Source organism: Urtica dioica, chromosome 8 (assembly GCF_054948205.1).
Source record: "Urtica dioica subsp. dioica isolate 48M chromosome 8, U.dioica_male_clone48M_v1_H2, whole genome shotgun sequence".
Lineage (NCBI taxonomy): Eukaryota > Viridiplantae > Streptophyta > Magnoliopsida > Rosales > Urticaceae > Urtica > Urtica dioica.
This window is the reverse complement of record NC_142763.1, coordinates 5,616,386-5,638,851: the sequence shown is the minus strand read 5'-3', so window position 1 is coordinate 5,638,851 and position 22,466 is coordinate 5,616,386. Positions and strand designations below refer to the sequence as shown.

The following is a 22,466-nucleotide window of genomic DNA, read 5'->3' as shown; positions in this document are numbered from 1 at the left end:
CTTGTAACATAATTAAATAACATCGGAAAATCCGAACGGTTAATAAATATCATTAAATGAATGGGCATATTATGATAAATAAGTTATGGCATCAACCAACTATAGGAGTTAGTGCTGATTGAGCCATTAGTAAGCTTTGGATTTGGGAAGCACTATCGTGGGACAAAAATCTGGGCTTGTTATTTAGATGGGAAAAAGTAGTTGTAAATAGTTTGAATAGAAAAAAAAAAAGAGAACTCTTATATTTGATAACCATGCATGGTATACCTCCTTTTACCACCCACCGGTGGTCTTGTACTTTGGGAGCGGAATTTGGTTGGACTCGATAAACTTAATATCTTCGACGAGGAGCTCACAGTGCACCTTAACCTCATCGGCAGTTTTCCCGCCAACGGCTCTTGCAACCTTGACCCAACGGTCAGGGGTTTCCTTGTCGAACAAGGCAAGAGCACGCTCGAAGGCCTTGTTTTGCTTGTCGGTCCATGACAGCATTGTGGAGGAAGCCATTTGTGTTTTGAGCTTGATAGAGAGATGGGAAGATATATATATAAGAATGGGAATAGTGTAATTGAAAAAAGAGCTTCAAAAGAGGATATTAGAACTTTGTCTAAGTGTGAGTGATGGTTTGAATGAAAAATAAAAGAATGCAATGCTTGCTTTTTATAAGGGGAAAAGAGTGAGAGGTGAGGTGGGATGTGGCTAGTTGTCACAGATGTGCCTTGTTAAATTTTTATGACATTTGAAAAATAAAATGGCGGCAAAATTGCTCAAATTTACTCTAATCGATATTTATACACATTTTTTTCTTGGGCAAAAATATCTCATGTTACAAATTTAGTTACGTATTAATACTTTCGCCATTAAAATTTATGTTTCAACTTAACAGTGCAAGTAGTTACGGCGTTACTAAACAGTAACATGTGGTATTTTTGCAAAAAAAAAAAAATGAGTATATAAGTAGTGTTTCGTCTAAACATTTAATATTTTTGCCACTATTATTAGTTATTTGTCTCCTTAGAAACCACATTTCACTTGGGTGTTTATGAGTTGAAAGGGAGAAGTGGGATATTTTATCTCTTTATTTTATTCTTTATTATTAGCATGGAAGCACGTACGTATAGTTGAGGACTAAGAAACGTTGTCTTGATCATTTTTCCATACTTGCAAAATAAAATCGGAAATAGTAAGCATGTTCACGTTTTAGCATGCTTCCATTTTTTTTTTCTTTCTATTTTTTTACTGTTATTTGGACTCTTCTTTCATTGTGAACTATACCAGTTTATTTCTATCTAAAGAAGCAAAACTACGTTTTGGCATATTAATTGTATATGATTATGTGTTGATGCAAACAAAAAAAATTAAAATTTAAAATGATAAATAATCAGGTAGTAAAAACATGAATGTAAAAATGGAATAAAAATAATACTTCATTGATATTGATCAAGAAAGGAATGATATATGAGAGGTTGAGCACATCCCAACTAGGTTGGCACCCACTCAACTCTCAACATTTAACATTCAGTTTGTATTTACAATTACAACCATATATCCAATGGAATGGAAACAAACAACACCAAAAAGTCTTTTGAACCATATATCAAAATATTACTTCCTTCTTCAAAGTAACAATACATGATATGATATATAATAATATTTTGAACCGAATACATAATAAGACAATACGATAAAATTAACCGTCCTATTAATGGAATATAAATTATACCTTTAATGGAGTTGATATATGAGAAGTTTTTTTTTAATATATATTTATTTTTAATTAAAAAAAATCGGTTAAATAACCGATATCCAGATTTTCCCAAAATCAAATCCGATATCCGGTCCAGTTTTGTAAACCGGATCGGTTATCTGAATCTGAATTTCGGTTAGCTGACGTGTCTCCAAATTTCGGTTTCGGTTCGGTAACGAAAATGACATTTTTTTTCCTTGCCTAGAACTACTAATTTTTCAATGAACTATTATTAATTTTAACAAAGGTCGGATCTCGCTATCTACAAATGTGGTTTCTTGGGTCACTCAGCCAACTACTTTTTTTTTTGTATTTTATGTCAGTGATTTAAAAAGTATTTTATGTTCAGTCTTCAGACAAACAGTCAAAATAACATAGGCGGAGTTAACAATGCAAGAAACCGTTTCTTTCAGGCTTCAGACCAACTCCACCCGAACGTCATTCCCACTGAATGGCGTCAGGGTGGAGTCCAACCATACCCTATATCCCACGCCAAAATGGCGTGGGTGTTTAATTGATTTTAGTGTTGCGCCAAATATGGCGCAACACTATTCACTACACTAATTTTTTTTAGCCCTTGTAAAGTTTATAATTTATACATTTGCACTTATTTATAAAATTATATCATATTTATCCTTAAATTATTTTATATTTTATATTTTATAATTATTTTCAAATACAACATTGACATTTAGAGTTTGAGAAAAACTAAAATGACATTAATAAATATTAAGTTTAGTTTTTGTTAATTTGTATTTTGAATTATTTTATAGAGTAATATTTTATTATTAAATAATGAATAAGTGGTATAATTGGAAGATATGAAATAAATATAAAGGTATGGAAATAAAAAGAGAAAGTTGAATATAAAATTAATATTTCAATTTGGTGTAAAAAATAGAGTTCGGTGGTTGGTTGGAGATGTGGAGATGAGGTAGAGATGTGGAGATGAGGTAGTGTTTTATGTGACATGTAGAGTAAGAGTTGAAATTGGTGATAAGAGTTGAAAATGGTGTAATCGGGTGGATGGAGTTGGTCTCAGACTTCGTACTCTCCGAAGCAAATCTCTTTCTTCTCTCTGCGTGTGTTTCTAAAGCTACGATCTCATCTCTATAGCCATGGAAATCTCGCTCGGATCTCGAACCGCCACAATTTCTTGCGTCTTCGGTTTTTCTTCCTCCGATACTCGGTCCTTCGAGCGCCGGAGATCTCTGATATCGCCGCCGAAGGCTGTGGCTCCCCGCGCAAAGTGCTCTCTCCAGCCACGCCCGGAGGCGAAACGTTTCGCGGTGGACGTTGGCGAGAGGGAAAAAACGGCATCGATCGAGGAGCCGAAGGTGGCTACGAGGTCGATGAGTGGGATTTGTAATGAGATAGAGATGCTTGTTTCGGGGAAGAGATACGAAGAAGCACTCGAGCTTTTCGGGGTTTTGGAGATCGCTGGCTGTAATGGAATCCGGACCAGTACTCTCGATTCACTGGTAAGGGCTTGCATCGGATTGAACTCCGTTAGAGGAGTGAAAAATCTCTCTGAATTCGTTTCCAGGACTGGCCTTGAATTGGATTTGCACATGAGGAAGAGGTTTCTTTATATGCACGTGAGGTGCGGGATGATGATCGACGCACGCAAACTGTTCGATGAATTGCCCGAGAGGGACTTGGTCTCATCCAACATGATGATCCTGGGCCTCGTGGATTCGAGGAACTTCGCCGAGGCGATCAGTCTGTTCGTCGAGATCCACGAGAAATTCTCCGAGATCGGAGCCCACACATTTGCCACCGTGATCCGAGCCTGCTCGGGCCTCGGAATCGTGACGATCGGACGGCAGATTCACTCCTGCGCGGTCAAGTCCAACGTGGTGGCCAACGCCTTCGTGGCCTGCGCTCTGATCAACATGTACAGCAAGTGCAAGTCCATTAAAGAAGCTTGGCTCGTGTTCTCCAGGATGGCGGAGAAGACAACGGTGGCTTGGAACTTGATCATCGCAGCGAACGCGCACCACGGACACACCGAGGAAGCCCTGAGTTTGTACTACGAGATGAGAGACTCGGGCGTTAAAATCAACCATTTCACGTTCCCCATAGTCATTATGATCTGCTCGAGGCTCGCCTCGCTGGCGCACGGCAAGCAAGCCCACGCCGACCTCGTGAGCCATGGCTACGGATTCAACCTCGTCGCCAACACCGCGCTCATCGACTTCTACGGAAAGTGGGGCAGCGCCGAGGACGCCCGCAACGTGTTCGACAAAATGCCGCTCAAGAACGTGATCACGTGGAACGCGATGATCGCCGCGTATGGCAACCACGGGCTCGGGAGTGAGGCCATCGAGCTCTTCGAGAGGATGACGAGGGAGAACAACCGGAAGATCATCCCCAACCACGTCACGTTCCTCGCGGTCCTCTCGGCTTGTTCCTACTCGGGCCTCTCCGATCAAGGCTGGGCGATCTTCGAGTCGATGAGCAGAGACCACAAGGTCAAGCCTCGGGCGATGCACTACGCGTGCATGATCGAGCTGCTCGGGAGAGAAGGCTGCTTGGAAGAAGCCCACGAGATGATACTGAAAGCCCCGTTCGAGCCCAAGATCAACATGTGGGCTGCGCTTCTCACCGCTTGCCGGGTCCACGGGGATTTGGAGCTCGGGAGAATCGCCGCCGAGAAGATCTACGGAATGGAGCCGGAAAAGCTCAACGGCTATCTAGTCCTCTTGAGAATATACAAGGCCACAGGAAAGGCAAAGGAAGCTTCTTCCGTGCTTCGGACCCTGAAAAGGAAGGGTCTGAGGATTTTCCCGGCGTGCACTTGGATAGAGGTGAAGAAACAGGCCCACGTGTTTCGGTCTGGAGACAAGACCCATGCGGAAACCGAAAAAATCTACCGGAAACTCGAGAAACTGACGGCCGAGATCACAGAGCTCGGGTACGTCCCCGAGCGAGGCTCTGTGCTCGACGAACGCGAAGAACGGTCGTCGCATCAGAGCGAGAAACTCGCGATCTCGTTCGGGATCATCAGTACTTCCGACGGGACGCCGCTGCAGATCGTGCAGGGCCATCGGGTCAGCGGCGATTGCCACTCCGCGATCAAGTTGATCGCTTTGGTCGCCAGGAGAGAAATCGTTCTCAGGGACGCTAGTAGGTTTCACCATTTCAAAGATGGAGGTTGTTCTTGTGGAGATTATTGGTAATTTCTTTCAACAATTATACTGCACCTTGTTTCATTTTACTTCTATTCTTCAGTTAGTATCATAAAGATGGGAATTGCTCTTGTGGAGATTATTGGTGACTTTCTTGTCTTTCTTTTTCAAGCACACAACTTTAATGTTAAGATTGTCCATTTAATCATAGCTCAATAATAAATAAAAATTGGCCTACTCTTGTTATTCAGTTGTGAGTAATTTTTATTTATTCTTTTATTGAGAGGTGATTTGAGAATTGCATGTAATCATCCTCATCGGCTTCGACGTTGTTTACATCGTCTTTGCTGAGCACATTTCCTCTCTTTTCTTGCCTAGCTTCCCACTTTTACACTGTCTTTCCATTCCTCATTGGACTCATTGCCATAACCTTCTCTCTCTCCATCAAATTCCTTACCAGCAACTACACATTCCAATCACAGCAACTTAATTAATTGAATGTCTATATATATATATATATATATATATATATATATATATTTCTGATATCGATTAGGAAATCCAATTGCCACTTCCTCCAACAGAGAAAGCGTGAACATTGGGCTGCCATTGCTGATTATTGTTATTATTGTTATGGTTGTCTCCACCGTCCTGTAAAATAAATAATTATTTATAATTGCCCTGAAAATGTCTTCAAATAGATACGGAAATGTACGTAGTATCGCACACCTCTGTGGCGCTTATAACGAGTGTTGCACTGAGGACAGCACTGGTTTCCGTCGCTGCGCTCGTAGTCGTAGCACGGCCGGCACACCGGAAACTTGCACACGTGGCACGCCGAGAACACCTCTCCGTTCTCGTTGCACCCGATCTCGTCCCCACACACACGGCAAGTGCTCTTCGACAAGGCTTGTCGTGTCGGAGGCCGATTCTGCAAAAAAAAAAAAAAAAAAAAAAAAAAAAAATTATGTCGTGTTGTCGAATCGAGTATTGTGTGTCTGTGTGTGTGTGGGGTTAGGAAAGTTATACCTCGGTTTCAGGGAACGAGGTAGAGCCGGCCACATGGGATTCGAGGCCATGGCGTGGTGATATGATCAGAGGAGATCGGGGATGAAGAGAGAGTTGGTTTTTGTTGTGGAGGAATGATGAGAGTGTGGTTATATTGTGGGGATTGAGAGTGAAAAAGGAGAAGAGAGAATGGACGAGAGTTAGAATCTACCTACTGTGAGTTTGGAAGTCGTGAGTTTGATTCTAAGAGACGTTAATGATTTGGTACGAGATCAAAAATGGGTTTGTTTTCTATTTTAATATATATTTTTTGGTGTTGCTTAGGTTCAAAGGAAGCATGCTAGATTATATTTTCTGATTAACCTAAGCTTGAAGTTTGGTTGTCACTTCATTTTATTGCCTCTGGCCGTGTATGATTTAAGCTTCGCGTTTGGTCATCAATCGCGTTGTGTTTTTTTTTTGTAAGATGGGAAATTTTAGATTTTTAAAGATTACCCAGTCTCAATCACACACAATCCTGCCAAATTTTCTTCGACAATCACAACACAACACGCAATACAATCCGTAAAGGAATTAGCCGGTAAGATATTACAAGTAAACATCCAAGGGATAATAGAGAGAACACAACAGTATCAATCTCAAGGTTATGTAGTCGACGGCACTGTATTATTATAATTTAGACCCGAGAACAGTCGATTCCTTGCAGATAACACGGCAATGGAGCCAGATAATTCCCAGAGCCCTAAATACGAGTATTAAGAATAGAGTGTGGCAAAACTTGTTTAATGATAGTTCCAACTGCAATAATTGACAAGTTTAAAAAGCTCTTCTTCCAAGCTACGGCTACTCGATATTACTATTGATGTATTGTCAGTTTCAATTCTAATGCTAAGTTGACTTGCGAGTCGGCTTATTCGGTTGTTCTCGGACGCTTTGTTGGTTGAGAACCGGCTTCGCACGAGTCTAGCTCGTGTTTCTCAGCTTCCTCTTGATGCCCGTTGATCTTATCAGAACCTTCTCGCGGTGTAGTTTTGGCATCGTTTTCACTTTTCCCGTGGTCGGTTTTGGAGGTCTCTGGGTCACCCTTTTCAGGGGAATCTCGAATTAGGTCGGAAGGCGCGGCAGAAGGGTTCTCAAAAGCTGAGGATGAAGCCTTTATCTTGTCCATACCTGATTTGCATTGCTTCTCGAACATCATTTGCAGGTATCTCCCTTGTTCTTGTATTCTCAATTGCAGGTTTCTTTGTATCTGCACAAGACATATATGTATATCAACATTTACAGCGTTACAACGTGCCCACAAAGGAGAGTGGTAGAATCAAGTTCAATTTTTTTGTATTGTGATCAATTGTGAGGAACATATAGGTGTTAGACTCATCAGGTTATCATTGGTTGGCATCTAATAATCCTATTTGACAAAGAAGTCTGAAGTATTATGAGCTTTCATCTCAAAAACCCTTGACCTTTATAAAATCTGTAAGTTATCATTCAGTTTCAATAAATGATGCTAACAAGAAGTAACACATGACACTACTGCGAACTATGGTTTGGACGACACACTTTGGATGATAGTTCTTAAAAAATGTCGTCCAAGCCTCCTCGCCACGGCGCAAATTACGCTCATTGCGGCTAGGAGCATGTTGTACAACAATTTATTTAAAATGTCAAAGCTTTTGTAATTTCACCGCGGCGGGAATCACTCTCACCGCGGAGACGAATATATTGCATGGCCGTTTTTTTTTACCTGTCTCACATAGTTGTCTCTGTACGATAGTTTAATGTAGCTGCCGTACATTCCCGTTGGGGCTAGAACTAGATAGACCGCGGCGACGAGAACTTTGATTGACAGTAGTGTTCAAAAACTGTTGTACGAATTCGTACTTTGTACAACAGTATAACCTCGAGGTAATTGAAACTCGTGCGATTCTCCACGACATTCACACATGTCACAAGGTTAGTTAGACACCATTTTCGGAGTCTGATTCTCAAGGTATATGATCTACAAACTTCAACGATGGGTATAATATGACTCCGATAGAGTTGATTTTTAATGATATTTTGTTGCTTGTAATAACTTATGCAGAGTCTAAATTTCTCATGGCTCTATTACTATTCAAGAAGCTATCCACAATCTTATTAAAGTTGGTTAGCTCGTTGATTCCAACAAGGTTTGGTGACACGAGATTTCTAATTCTATCTGGTTGAGGCGAAAACTATTAATTAGTGAGAAGCATTGACACTGGTTCTTCTGCGGAGATAACTCGTATCAAGAATCGAATTCATGTCAAAGCATGGGAAGATTCAAGCAGCTATAATTGTCATACGAGGAAGATTCATGCAGCAAGAACTCCAATACTCGTTTTTCAATGATATCTGTAATGTTTGATAGGGATACCGGAGTGAGATACCGGACATAAAATAAATGACGCAGTGAGATAACGAAGTGAGAAAAGCGAAGATACTCGTAGGAAAGTACGAGGTATCGAAATGACGCAGTGAGATAACGAAGTGAGATAAGCGAAGATACTCGTAGGAAAGTACGAGGTATCGAAATGACGCAGTGAGATAACGAAATGAGATATGCGAAGATAATGTACGATATATGATGGGTTTACCTTTTCTTTCAATACTTCATTCTCTGTCAAAGAATCTGTATCCGCTACGATCTCATTATCCGTCAAAGAATCTATGATGAAGCTATTTCCTATAAAAATAAATATAAATAAAGATTAATAAGCGAAATTTCTTTCATAATTGAACAAGTAAATAAATGCATCGGTAATTTTTATTTCTAAATTAGAATATTCAAAGGATGAGCATTTTTGGATTAATTCTATACGATGCTTATAATATAATTAAATAACATTGGAAAATCCAAACGGTTAATAGATATCATTGAATGAATGGGCATATTATGATAAATAAGTTATGGCATCAACCAACTAAAGGAGTTTAATAAAGCATTATTCTACTACGTTGCCATATTGACATGTCACAAAATTTATCAACTAGCATGTATGGAAAAATATAATTTTTTTCTCAAATACTAATTGACTTGAAGAATTAGTACTTAGTTCTCGTAACAAAACAAAAAAAGGGAATTGCATTTACAGATATGCCTTGTATCGTTTCATTGTACATGCTTTGAACAAGTTGGTAGTTCAATTTTATTTTTTATTTTTTTCGTTTTGTGCTATTTATGAGAACTTTTTGACCATGTTAAACAAAATAGATTGATCATTGACCTTATAAAAAAAACAGTGTGCTATGTAAAACAAAAAATAAAACTAATAAATTATCACTAATGGTACACCTCTTTTTGGATATTTGAAGAGTGACCTAATTAATGTCGATATTTGGGGAGTGCGTATAAAATCTAATCTAAAATTGGATATATATAAAAAAAATTGCACATTCTGTAATAAATATTTTTGACTTATTGAAGATTTATATAAATGGTGGAATTTTGAGGGGGAACGTATCCTAATAATTTGAGTAATATTTATATGGATAACTTTTTAAAATTGGCTTATACATAGTAAATTGTTTTTCTAAGGTGAATGCAGATTGCAAAATATGAGGTTGAGGGACATCGAATGTAAAATTTATCGGACCTTTCTATTAAAAGAACATTATTACTTTATGTTTAGGGGAAAAAAATCCTATATATCCTCTAAGTTGTGCATCTATTTGTGTGTCTTTTGAGCATACTGTTTGTTAATGCGATTTCTCGGATAACATTTACTGGACACATGTCGGGGTGCGAGCTTGCGACGTGTCTCGATCTTTTGTTGTCAGGGTCACGTTTCCTCGACTCTCAAGAGGATTTGTGTTTTTTGAGGAGCGAGTAGGGTGAATGGGGGGTGTGACCGTGCTCTTCGTGAGCTGCCTACGTACCCGCTTTGCGGGATCAGGTCATGACGTAGTTCAGGGCGAGTGTGTTTGCTATGTGAGTGGATTCTTGGATTTTTGTTTTTCTTCCTCCCGTCGAGAGGTGGCTCTCGGTCTTTGTTTATGATCCGGGATAATTTTGAAGTTGGGAGAGTATTTGGCTGAGAGAATTCTGAGGTTGGGAGAATATTTTGAGTCGAGAGAATGACTTGAGAGTCGAGAGAGGATTTTGAGTCGAGAGAATGACTTGAGAGTGAATTGAGTTTTGAGTTGAGAATGAATGAACTATTTATAGGAAAAAAATCGGTGCTTGGCGCTTGTCGCTTGTCGCTTGGCGCTTGGCGCTTGTCGCTTGGCGCTTGGCGCTTGGCGCTTGGCGCTTGCTCTTGGTGCTTGTCGCTTGCGCTTGGTGCTTGTCGCTTGGCACTTGGCGCTTGCTCTTGGCGCTTGGCGCTTGCTCTTGGTGCTTGGCGCTTGTCACTTGGCGCTTGGCGCTTGCGCTTGTCGTTTGCGCTTGGCGCTTGTCACTTGCGCTTGGCGCTTGGTTTTAGTCATGCGTATTTTTAGCATTTGACTAAATTGTCCTTTTATATTGTAACGTCGTTTTTGCAATTGAGGCGTCGTTTTTACCATAAGGAAAAGACGGCCTAACATTAACCCCCCAGTTTCGCGTGCGACTTGTCGTGCGGGAAACTTTGTAGTCTTGTAGTCTTTTTTTATTTTATTTTTTTTGGTCTCGACTCCGCGAGCTCTCCATATTTTTTGTGAGAGGTCTCGACTCCGCGAGCTCCCTTTTTTTTGAGAGGTTTCGACTCCGTGAGCTCTCTTCTTTTGTTTTTGTTTTTTTTTTTTTTTTTTTTTTTTGTGAGAGGTCTCGACTCCGCGAGCTCTCCATATTTTTGTGAGAGGTCTCGATTCCGAGAGCTTTCTTTTTTCTTTTTTTTTTTGTGAGAGGTCTCGACTCCGCGAGCTCTCTTTTTTGTGTTTTTTTTTTGTGAGAGGTCTCGACTCCGCGAGCTCTCCATATTTTTGTGAGAGGTCTCGACTCCGCGAGCTCTCTTTTTTGTGTTTTTTTTTTGTGAGAGGTCTCGACTCCGCGAGCTCTCCATATTTTTGTGAGAGGTCTCGACTCCGCGAGCTCTCTTTTTTTGTTTTTTTTTTGTGAGAGGTCTCGACTCCGCGAGCTCTCTTTTTTTGTTTTTTTTTTTGTGAGAGGTCTCGACTCCGCGAGCTCTCCATATTTTTTGTGAGAGGTCTCGGCTCCGCGAGCTCCCTTTTTTTTTGTGAGAGGTCTCGATTCCGCGAGCTCTTTTTTTTTGTTTTTTTTTGTGAGAGGTCTCGACTCCGCGAGCTCTCTTTTTTTTTTGTGAGAGGTCTCGACTCCGCGAGCTCCCTTTTTTTGTGAGAGGTCTCGACTCCGCGAGCTCTTTTTTTTGTTTTTTTTTGTGAGAGGTCTCGACTCCGCGAGCTCTCCATATTTTTTTTGTGAGAGGTCTCGACTCCGCGAGCTCTCTATTTTTTTTAGAGGTCTCGACTCCGCGAGCTCTCTATATTTTTTGTGAGAGGTCTCGACTCCGAGAGCTCTCTTACTTTTTTTATGTGAGAGGTCTCGACGCCGCGAGCTCTCTATTTTTTTTTGTGAGAGGTCTCGACGCCGCGAGCTCTCTATTTTTTTGTGAGAGGTCTCGACGCCGCGAGCTCTCTATTTTTTTTTGTGAGAGGTCTCGACTCCGCGAGCTCTCTATTTTTTTTTTGTGAGAGTTCTCGACGCTCTCTCTATTTTTTTCTTCTTTTTAGAGAGGTCTCGACTCCGCGAGCTCCCCATATTTTTTGTGAGAGGTCTCGACTTTGCGAGCTCTCCTATTTTTTTTGTGAGAGGTCTCGACGCCGCGAGCTCTCTTCGTTTTGCGGAAGGGTCCGTTGGGACGTTAATTATTTTGTTGTGCCGGCCTCGTCTTCTAGCCGAGGGGTCGTCAAGGACTTCATCTCGTCGGCCGGACTCTCCGTTTTGCTGAGGGGCTCCGTCGGGGGTAGTTTCACGTCGTGGGAGATTTATCATCTCGTCGTGGGACTTCGTCATGTCACGCGTGTCCCATCGAGTGGTCTGTTAAGCGGGTCTGTCTAGGACGCCGTCTTGTCAAGCATGACTCATTGCTTTGCCGAGCGGTGCATCGCATCACTTTGATAGAAGGTGAGTGGTCCTGGTCGTCGGCGGGATGTCGTGCGGAACGACTTGATGCGGTGCTCAACGGATCTTATTTCTTTTAATATATTTATTCCATGTTTATATTTATATATATGTATTATGTTTATATATATATATATATATATATATATCTTTCTCTCTCTATATATATATATACCTTTTTTATATATGTTTCTATACATTTTCACACATAATCTGTGTAGGTATATATGTGTTTATTTTCTTTTGTTGGGCTCTCGTTGCGTGTGAGTCGGCGCACGAGTAGTCGGCCATGGACCAGAATCTCGGTGCGAGAATCCTAGGCGACGAGGTCGGCGGTAGATGAATCTCCGGCACAAGGTCGCGTCTTCGGCATGAATTTGGGCTCGCGGCCTCAATCAGGTTTTCGTAAGGGATAGCGGCGCGGAGACCTTCGGCGGTGTCTTCTGCGCGGGAATCTTTGGCAGCTCCGTGGTCTACGGCGTCTCTGCTCCAAGTGGGTTCGTCGGAGAGGAAGAAGGTGAAGACCTTTTTCTACACCGTCACGAACTGAGTCTCTGTAGATGGCGTTACAGACCAGCACCGAAGGAGCTTTACGGTTGAGCTCCGGCGAGGAATGTTTCGCGAAGGTGTGACAAGAACAAACCAGTGGGCAGCGTTATTCTCCGCGGAGTGGAGAATAAAGATGAAATCTTCTTCTCTTTTCTTCTTAATTTTTCTTGAGCGGTCTGTTGTTGGCGACACAGATCAGCCGGTGAGTCCTCGGCGGGTTCCAGCTTGTCGAAGGTTGGGTTGTAGCGTCTCGGTGTCCTTCTCTGTGTCCAGAGGTGGGAGACTCGCCAGTCACCGCGCGATCTGAGGTCAGGAGATGGCTTCGGCAACATCTTCGGCCTCTGTTATCGTCTGGGATCTCGGAAAGCCGTGCTCTCCTTCTCCGGCGATGGAAGATTGAGATGACGATCTCGAGCACCGTCGGAAAAAAAACCACCTCCTCTGCTGTGCCAGCGGAAGTGAACGGAGAGGGACAGTTGAGCGACATTTCCTTCCCTTTTTTGTGATGCTCACGGCAAGTCTCATTACAGTAAGGACTTGAGAGATTTTTTTTTTTAGCCCTCTCCTCATCCTCCTGAGTGGAAGAATAGGAGAGATATCTCTTTTCTCTATTCCTTTTTGCTCTTTTTTTTTTGTGGATGTGGGAGACAGACCCAAGTCCCTCGTTTCCTCTTTTTCTTATACATTTGCCGTGACATTGTTGGTGTGTCAGAATCAATGAAGAATTTTCTCCCTTTTCTCCATTTTTTGCCGTGTAAATGGAAGAGAGAAAAAATGGGCTTCTGGAGAAAGTCCCTTTTCCTTTTATTTTCTTTCAATGTATATATATATATATTTTTTAGAGTGTGAGAGAATCCATTGATTGCGATATTATCGAGATCGCCTCGCGGGATTGTTGGGATCTTCTAACAAAATTGTCGATATCACTCCGTCTTGTGTGATTGCCAAGAATGTCGAGGGATCTGTTTTGTTACGTCGTTCCACCTCACAGGCGTTATGGCGAGGGCGGGCTCTTCTTCCAAAGTTTGTTGGTCGTGTCGCAACGAACGAACGCCTTGTGATGGTCATTGTTGGTCTTGAGCTTTTCTCGCGGAGAGAAAATATTTGCTGGCGGGAATGTCGTGGTTGTTCTCGAGATCCCCTCCTTCTAGCGCCAAAATGTTAATGCGATTTCTCGGATAACATTTACGGGACACGTGTCGGGGTGCGAGCTTGCGACGTGTCTCGATCTTTTGTTGTCAGGGTCACGTTTCCTCGACTCTCAAGAGGATTTGTGTTTTTTGAGGAGCGAGTAGGGTGAATGGGGGGTGTGACCGTGCTCTTCGTGAGCTGCCTACGTACCCGCTTTGCGGGATCAGGTCATGACGTAGTTCAGTCGAGTGTGTTTGCTATGTGAGTGGATTCTTGGATTTTTGTTTTTCTTCCTCCCGTCGAGAGGTGGCTCTCGGTCTTTGTTTATGATCCGGGATAATTTTGAAGTTGGGAGAGTATTTGGCTGAGAGAATTCTGAGGTTGGGAGAATATTTTGAGTCGAGAGAATGACTTGAGAGTCGAGAGAGGATTTTGAGTCGAGAGAATGACTTGAGAGTGAATTGAGTTTTGAGTTGAGAATGAATGAACTATTTATAGGAAAAAAATCGGTGCTTGGCGCTTGTCGCTTGTCGCTTGGCGCTTGGCGCTTGGCGCTTGCTCTTGGTGCTTGTCGCTTGGCACTTGGCGCTTGCTCTTGGCGCTTGGCGCTTGCTCTTGGTGCTTGGCGCTTGTCACTTGGCGCTTGCGCTTGTCGCTTGCGCTTGGCGCTTGTCACTTGCGCTTGGCGCTTGGTTTTAGTCATGCGTATTTTTAGCATTTGACTAAATTGTCCTTTTATATTGTAACGTCGTTTTTGCAATTGAGGCGTCGTTTTTACCATAAGGAAAAGACGGCCTAACACTGTTTATTACTTAAGTCTCCCTAAAAATAGTTATTTAGTAACTCAAATACATCCTTTCGATTAGGTCAGAGATCTCTCGGTTTCGCTTCATATATCTTTTTTCTTCTTCTGCTTTTTGAGCTGCGGTTTCTGTTTGGCAGTTTCGTATGATATATTTTTCGAAGATTTTACATTGCTGATCAGTATTTGGATCTGAAATGTGACGCGATGATATGCGAGAGAGAGAGAGAGAGAGAGAGAGAGAGAGAGAGAGAGAAGGCGAGAGACTATTGATTATAACAGAATGATCTCATAATGAAATCTTACGTTGGAAAATACGAGATTGCAGAACAAAAAGCTATGGAGACAGAGATAATCAAGAAAGAAATAGAAACAGCAATTACGAAACGAACTAAACATGCATAGCTAGAAATTACGAAATAAAACGAAAAATTAGATTATTCTTCGATCATATTTAATCTGATACGTGATTGAGCTTGAGGTTTCTAATCCTGCAATGGAAAACAATAAAATAATAAGTATGTGAAGCCACAAAATTAGTGGTTTGTATATAGATTCCAGTAATTAATTAAATACATGAAACAAAAAAAAATATAAAATAAAAAAATAAAAACGCTCGCTTCAGTTAGTTATTGTATATATCAAATAAGGATGTGTTTTCCATGAACTAATAAGAGTAAACATGAATGTGTTTTTGAATAGATTTTTAAAATTATTTTTAGGAAGGCTCTTTCTTTTTGTTAACAGATTCTTATCGGTATATAAGTGAGAAGCCAGTGATGATTGAGCCATTAGTAAGCTTTAGATTTGGGAAGCACTATCGTGGGACAAAAATCTGGGCTTGTTATGTAGATGGGAAAAAGTAGTTGTAAATGGTTTGACTAGAAAAAAAAAACAGAGAACTCTTATATTTGACTACCATGCATGGTATACCTCTTTTTACCACCCACCGGTGGTCTTGTACTTTGAGAGCGGAATTTGGTTGGACTCGATAAGCTTAATATCTTCGACGACGAGCTCATAGTGCACCTTAATCTCATCGGCAGTTTTCCCGCCAACGGCTCTTGCAACCTTGACCCAACGGTCAGGGCTTTCCTTGTCGAACAAGGCAAGAGCACGCTCGAAGGCCTTGTTTTGCTTGTCGGTCCATGACGGCATTGTGGAGGAAGCCATTTGTGTTTTGAGCTTGAGAGAGATGGGAATATATATATATATATATATATATATATATATATATATATATAAGAACGGGAATAGTATAATTGAAAAAAGAGCTTCAAAGAGGATATTAGAACTTTGTCTAAGTGTGAGTGATGGTTTGAATGAAAAATAAAAGAATGCAAGGCTTGCTTTTTACAAGGGGAAAAGAGTGAGGGGTGAGGTGGGATGTGGCTAGTTGTCACGGATGTGTCTTGTTAAATTTTTATGACATTTGAAAAATAAAATGGCGGAATAACTGCTCAAATTTACTCTAATTGATATTTATACTCATTTTTTCCTTGGGCAAAAATATCTCATGTTACAAATTTTGTTACGTATTAATACTTTCGCCGTTAAAATTTATGTTTGAACTTAACGGTGCAAGTAGTTACGGCATTACTAAACAGTAACATGTGGTATTTTTGCAAAAAAAATTGAGCATATAAGTAGTGTTTTGTCTAAACATTTAATATTTTTGCCACTATTATTAGTTATTTGTCTCCTTAGGAACCACATTTCACTTGGGTGTTTATGAGTTGAAAGGGGGAAGAGGGATATTTTATCTCTTTATTTTATTTTTTATTATTAGCATGGAAGCACGTACGTATAGTTGAGGACTAAGAAACGCTGTCTTGATCATTTTTCCATACTTGCAAAATAAAATCGGAAATAGTGTATGCATGTTCACGTTTTAGCATGCTTCCATTTTTTTTTTCTTTCTTTTTTTTTTTACTGTTATTTGGACTCTTCTTTCATTGTGAACTATACCAGTTTATTTCTATCTAAAGAAACAAAACTACGTTTTGGCATATTAATTGTATATGATTATCTGTTGATGCAAATAAAAATATTAAAATTTAAAATGATAAATAATCAGGTAGTAAAAACATAAATGTAAAAATGGAATAAAAATAATACTTCATTGATATTGATCAAGAAAGGAATGATATATGAGAGGTTGAGCACATCCCAACTAGGTTGGCACCCACTCAACTCTCTCTCAACATTAAACATGATATGATATATAATAATATTTTGAACCGAATACATAATAAGACAATACGATAAAATTAACTGTCCTATTAATGGAATATAAATTATACCTTTATAAATCACATAATCAAATCAAGTTGTAGTAGCAGTAGAAGTTGATATATGAGAAGTTTTTTTTAATATATATTTATTTTTAATTAAAAAAAATCGGTTCAATAACCGATATCCAGATTTTCCCAAAATCAAATCCGATATCCGATCCAGTTTTGTAAACCGGATCGGTTATCCGAATCTGAATTTCGGTTAACTGACGTGGTTCCAAATTTCGGTTTCGGTTCGGTTTGGATATCGGTTTTATCCGATTTTCGGTTCGGTTTTGTACAGCCCTACAAAAAATCATTCATTTTGATTTTTTGTTATTGGTATATTATTAGCTAGTTAGGTTTATCTAAAAATTAGAGATAGTCCAAATAAAAAAAAATAAAAAAAAAGGCAAATATTAGATGTGAATAGATTTACATATTGATGTATGCAATTTATATGTAGTATAACTGTATAAAAAAATTGCTAAATCGATAAGAATTTTGATTATTTTGATGTAAACTTAAAAGAATTGTTATTTTGTTAAATAATTAGTTTTATATGATTATTTTTTTAAAATAAATTGTTTTGTTTTGAAAAATAAAATTCATTTTTAATCATGTAACTCAAAGTTAATCATAGACTTCATCGAGATATATTCAAAACAAATGAGTTTACTTTTATAAAAAAAAAGTAAATTATAAAATTATGAGCCGCTATATTGACTTTATTCTAGATTTCAACTCCTAAAAATATACACAACGAACTCGATACATCCAACAAAATAAAACTAAACTCATTTTTTATGGTGTAAATGAATAGATATTTCTTTCCTTAAATCGTATTTCTTTTTAAAAAAATATTAGACAAAATAATCGTTATAAATTTATTGCATATTTATATTTAAATTATTCATGAAAAATTTAATTTGTATCGACACTTTTGAATTTTTATTAAATTTATGTACCTAGAACCAAGGATTTAAAAGCAGACGAATTTCCAAGAATTTCGTCCTAAAATTCGTTTCCGGCGAGTCAACGGCCGTCGAAAGGGTAATATGTCGTTTCGTCGTCGTTTTTCGGTTTTGTCGTTTTTCGCTGATTTTAGTCGTTTGTCGTTTTTACTGTCGTTTTTGCTGCTGTCGTTTTTTTTTTAATATTATATACAATGTATCAAGTATTACAACAAAATATTATAAAAAAATTTAGTCTTCAAATATTTTGTGAAGATTCTATTTCATTTGAAAATATTACATACAAAACATTATATAAAAAATATTACATACAAAATAGCTCAAATTTATAAAATATTATACATTAATAGCACAAATTTATAAAATATTATATATATATACAATTTTTTATTAAAAAAGATTATATAAATAATGTATTTTATTTATATATGTTTAAAAATTGAAAAATATATGTATGTATTACATGTATATATTTTAAATATATTTTGCCACATTTTTTTCGTTCGGTTTTTCATCGGGTTGTCGTTTTTCCATGGAAAACGGTATTTGAAAACTTCAAATCGAATACTCTTTTCCACATTTTTTTCCGTTCGGTTTTCCATCGACTTGTCGATTTTCCGTAAATCAGGAAGCTCGAAATGGTAACGAAAATGACATTTTTTTCCTTGCCTAGAACTACTAATTTTTCAATGAACTATTATTAATTTTAACAAAGGTCGGATCTCGCTATCTACAAATGTGGTTTCTTGAGTCACTCAGCCAACTACTTTTTTTTTGTATTTTATGTCAGTGATTTAAAAAGTATTTTATGTTCAGTCTTCAGACAAACAGTCAAAACAACATAGGCGGAGTTAACAATGCAAGAAACCGTTTCTTTCAGGCTTCAGACCAACTCCACCCGAACGTCATTCCCACTGAATGGCGTCAGGGTGGAGTCCAACCATACCCTATATCCCACGCCAAAATGGCGTGGATGTTTAATTGATTTTAGTGTTGCGCCAAATATGGCGCAACACTTGTGACGACCCGACTTTTCGGACCGTCTTACTTATCTTACTTTTTAAAACTTTAGAAAATTTGAGGAAATTTTTTTTTTTAAACATAACTTGAAATATAAAGTTTGAAAACTAATGACTTAAAAATAATTTTTCATTTAAAAACTTGATGAACGAAAACAACAAAGGAAAAACAATCAAAGTTGCATATTCGAATTTAAAACCCAAAACATAACGGCAAATATTACTAAAACATAATCCATAATCTAAATCTCAACCAAAATATAAAACTCTTTGAAACTTCGAAGTAAATGAAAATAAAAACCTTTAAAAATTATTTCTTAAAAACTCGTAGCGGAAGACTTATTTCTTAATAACGAAAACAAAACTTTAAACTTTATTTCTTAATAATTTGTAGCGGAAGACTTAATTCGTGAATGGAAACCATGACCCAACCCTCTCGCTTTCGACGCCGCTAGTCCGCCCTGCTCAGTTCCTAGCAAGTTGTTTACCTACAACACAGACGTATATTTTTTTCGAAGAGATGAGCTTACGCTCAGCGAGAATAATATAAAGCTCACAAAAAAAAAAGTAATGCAATGCATGAACCGATTATTAGTATTTTAAACTAATTGATGAATTGATCTTTCTTTTCTTGCTTCTATCAACTTTTAGTTCGGGGTGCCCCTAGGGTAGTCATACCTATTTCAGTGATCACTTTAGAGACGGAGATGTGGGGTTGCAAAGCCCACACTTCGCTTAATCTAGCTAATAAACTTATTAGGGCCTCGGCCCGAGAAATTTCCCCATTTGAGCCTCGGCCCGAGAAATTCTCCATAATACCTCCGTAGCTCGAGGCGGTATGACTCCCTTGCTTAACTTTATCTTTTCACTTTGAATCTTACGTTACATACTGATATGACATGAGCATAATATTTTATATATATAACCTCATACAAAAACGTGACTAGAATAAAACATGTATCTCAAATCTACTTTAACATAACACCACATGGCATACAACACATAAATCGCATACTACTTCAACTAGTCACGCAATCAAATAACAAATCGCATACTCAAACGTATAAATCTATAAACAATTCATATCATGAATAAACAGTCATCAAATTTATTTTGAACTAATCTGTGTTATAGTGAGATTATTCTCACCTGGATATCGAGAGTTACGATCGTAGATCGTCGAAGGAATTGTACGCTCTAAGAGAATCGGAACCTAATCGGAAAAAGACGTACTGTAGGTTCTGGAAATTTTCAGAAACGACATTCAACGTGAAATTACGAAAATACCCTTGGCTATTAGGGTTTCGGTGAAAAATTAAAACTCTGAGAAAACTTTTGTAAAAATCCAGTACATATAAAACATAATTTGGATCACTTTTTGTAAAGTCATCACGGACAAAAATAATATTTTAACTAGTTATTAAAAATAAAAGAAGTGCTAAGATCTAACTTTAAAGTTTTTGTCAAAAACTGTCTGCGTACCGTTTTGAAAATAATCAGAAAATATTCAGTATTTGATAAAAATATTTTTCAATTAAAGGTTTAGATAGAAGACATTTAAACCTAAAGTTTTCAAAAAGAATCAACGCAAAACCAAATTTGTTGAATCCAAAGTAAGCGTTTAAAGTCTGAAAGTCGGGAATAGGTCTCAGGTCTGTGCGCTGATTTGAAAATAATCGGAAAATATTATGTATTTCATAAAAATATTTTGCGATTAAAGATTTAGATAGAAGACACTTAAAACTAACTTTTCCAAAAATAATCAACGCAAAAACAATTTTTTTGAAACCAGCACAAGCGTTTTAAGAAACCGTTTTCAGGGAATCCGAACCAGAGAGTAAAGAAAGCATACCTAAAAAGAGCTGCGAATTTCTAAACCAAGAGAGGGATAAGGGAGATAGAGCAGAGAAGAAGCGTTAAAAGAAAAGGTTGGGATGATTATATATGGTTTAATTAAGGAAAAATGGCATGAACTAGCCAATTCAAACTATGGCTTTTGCAAAATAGCCATAGTTTCATTAGGTTAATCAAAATAGCCATTACTCTCATCCCTGGACTAAATTAATCCTGCCTGGATTAAATTTAATCCCGATATTTTGTGTGGATTAAATTTAATCCTGCCTGGATTAATAATCGCAGCTTGGCTATTTTGCTTATACTTGATAAACTTTGGCTATTTTGCAAATCCTTAAGTTCTATTTGGCCATTTAGCCGCTTGACCTTAGTTACATTAATGTAATTTTACTTCAAATAATTATTTTGTTTAATATTATATCTATAATACGATAATGATATTACTTAAAATACAAGTATAACCCTTTTTTATTATCGTTTTTACTAATTTTTGTGATTTATGAAAAACATTAACTACATCATGATTTATCAACAAAAATTATGAACATTATTATTGAAATGCATCAATTCTCTGCGGCAACGCGCAAGTATTATGCTTGTATATATATATATATATATAGGACGTGTTTGTCACAGTTTTTTTAAGCCTGTTTTTGCTGTTAGCAAAAACCAAAATGCAATCTTACTGTTTGGTAAAACAGTTTTTAGAAAAAATTTCAAAAACGATTTTAAAAATTGTACATGAGTCACAAAAGCTACGAATCTTAGCTTTTAGAAAAAGCGTTTTTGTATTTGATATAAAATTACTTTAATATCCTCACGTGATTATCCATAACACTGTTAAATATTTATTTTATGTCTATTTTAGTCTTTTTACTATAATATATTTATTTTACCAAACGCAAAATCAGTTTTTGTTACCAACAACAACTGTTTTATAAACAGCTTACCAAACACCTGTCAGTTAAAAAAAAAAACAGTTTTTTCCAAAAACTGAATCTAAAAGCGTTTTTTTTTAAACAAAGCTATGCCAAACGATGCCAGAGAGAGAGAGAGAGAGAGAGAAACTTGGGATTGGAAAGAAAGAAAGAAAAAAAAAGAGAGAGAAGAGAAGATGACGCAAGAAAGAGAACAAAAAAAAAAAACCAAAATCTGCCACGTGTGTCCATATGGCGAAACCACGTGGCGACCTATGGTTAAAGTTGGAATTGGCATTCCCTCTTATTATCTATGTTATGGATAAGAGAGAGTGAGCATACTAATCAATCAACCCACCAATATTAGGAGAATAGTCCAAGTTTAAATAAATTAAGTGAATAGCCCAACTAATATTTCACTATTTAAATAACCCTCACATATAAGAGCAAAACTCAATTTTCCCAAAACCTAAACCTAAACTCGTTCTCATCTTCGTCCATTTCACACTACCGATCCACTTCACGCCGCCGATCCATTTCACGCAGCCACATCGTCGACAATCGTCGTCCATCCTCGTTGCTGATCCTTAACGTCGCCGATGAGATCCGCCATAGACGCTGTCAAGATCCGCCATAAACGCTGTCAAGATCTGCCATAGACGCCGTCAAGATCCGCCATAGACGGCGTCGATTGCGTCGAGCTCCGGCGGCGGCGATGCTCGGAGAATCGACGGCTCAGATTGACTCGAAAATCGGTAGGGGGAGAGGAACCGGCGGCGGAGAGGAAATCGGCGGCGATGGAGGAGATTGAGGAGAGACACTTTGTAAATTCGCGAATCGATTAATTTAATTAACCTACTGGAGTGAGTTAGGTTAATTAATTAACTGATTCGTGAATGATTTGAAATTCACAAAAAATTTTAAAAAATCATAACTTAAGACAATTGATATTCAAAGCATTCAATTAATTAACCTAAGTCCG

At 38.2% G+C, this 22,466-nt stretch overlaps 1 protein-coding gene and 3 pseudogenes across 1 annotated transcript; 1 reads left to right on the top strand and 3 right to left on the bottom strand.

Annotated features, from left to right (window-relative positions):
* Window positions 1–273: 273 nt before the first annotated feature.
* On the bottom strand, window positions 274–507 carry LOC149387560 (transcription factor RADIALIS pseudogene; annotated as a pseudogene).
* Window positions 508–2,846: 2,339 nt separating this feature from the next.
* On the top strand, window positions 2,847–5,120 carry LOC149387559 (pentatricopeptide repeat-containing protein At5g50390, chloroplastic pseudogene; annotated as a pseudogene).
* Window positions 5,121–5,154: 34 nt separating this feature from the next.
* On the bottom strand, window positions 5,155–6,059 carry LOC149387558 (uncharacterized). Its single transcript, XM_089623469.1, has 3 exons — window positions 5,908–6,059; window positions 5,608–5,809; window positions 5,155–5,529 (listed from the first exon to the last, which is right to left on the bottom strand). Exons 1-3 carry the CDS (start codon window positions 5,955–5,957, stop codon window positions 5,431–5,433), a joined length of 351 nt encoding a protein of 116 aa, XP_089479595.1. The 5' UTR covers window positions 5,958–6,059; the 3' UTR covers window positions 5,155–5,430.
* Window positions 6,060–15,386: 9,327 nt separating this feature from the next.
* On the bottom strand, window positions 15,387–15,620 carry LOC149387557 (transcription factor RADIALIS pseudogene; annotated as a pseudogene).
* Window positions 15,621–22,466: the final 6,846 nt, after the last annotated feature.

Excerpts from the sequence above, each read along its gene's own strand:
- LOC149387558 (XM_089623469.1), bottom strand. The coding sequence starts at position 5,957 with ATGGCCTCGAATCCCATGTGGCCGGCTCTACCTCGTTCCCTGAAACCG. Across the intron at positions 5,810-5,907 it reads CCTCGTTCCCTGAAACCGAG|AATCGGCCTCCGACACGACA; the intron begins GTATAACTTTCC and ends TTTTTTTTGCAG. Across the intron at positions 5,530-5,607 it reads TCGTTATAAGCGCCACAGAG|GACGGTGGAGACAACCATAA; the intron begins GTGTGCGATACT and ends TTTATTTTACAG.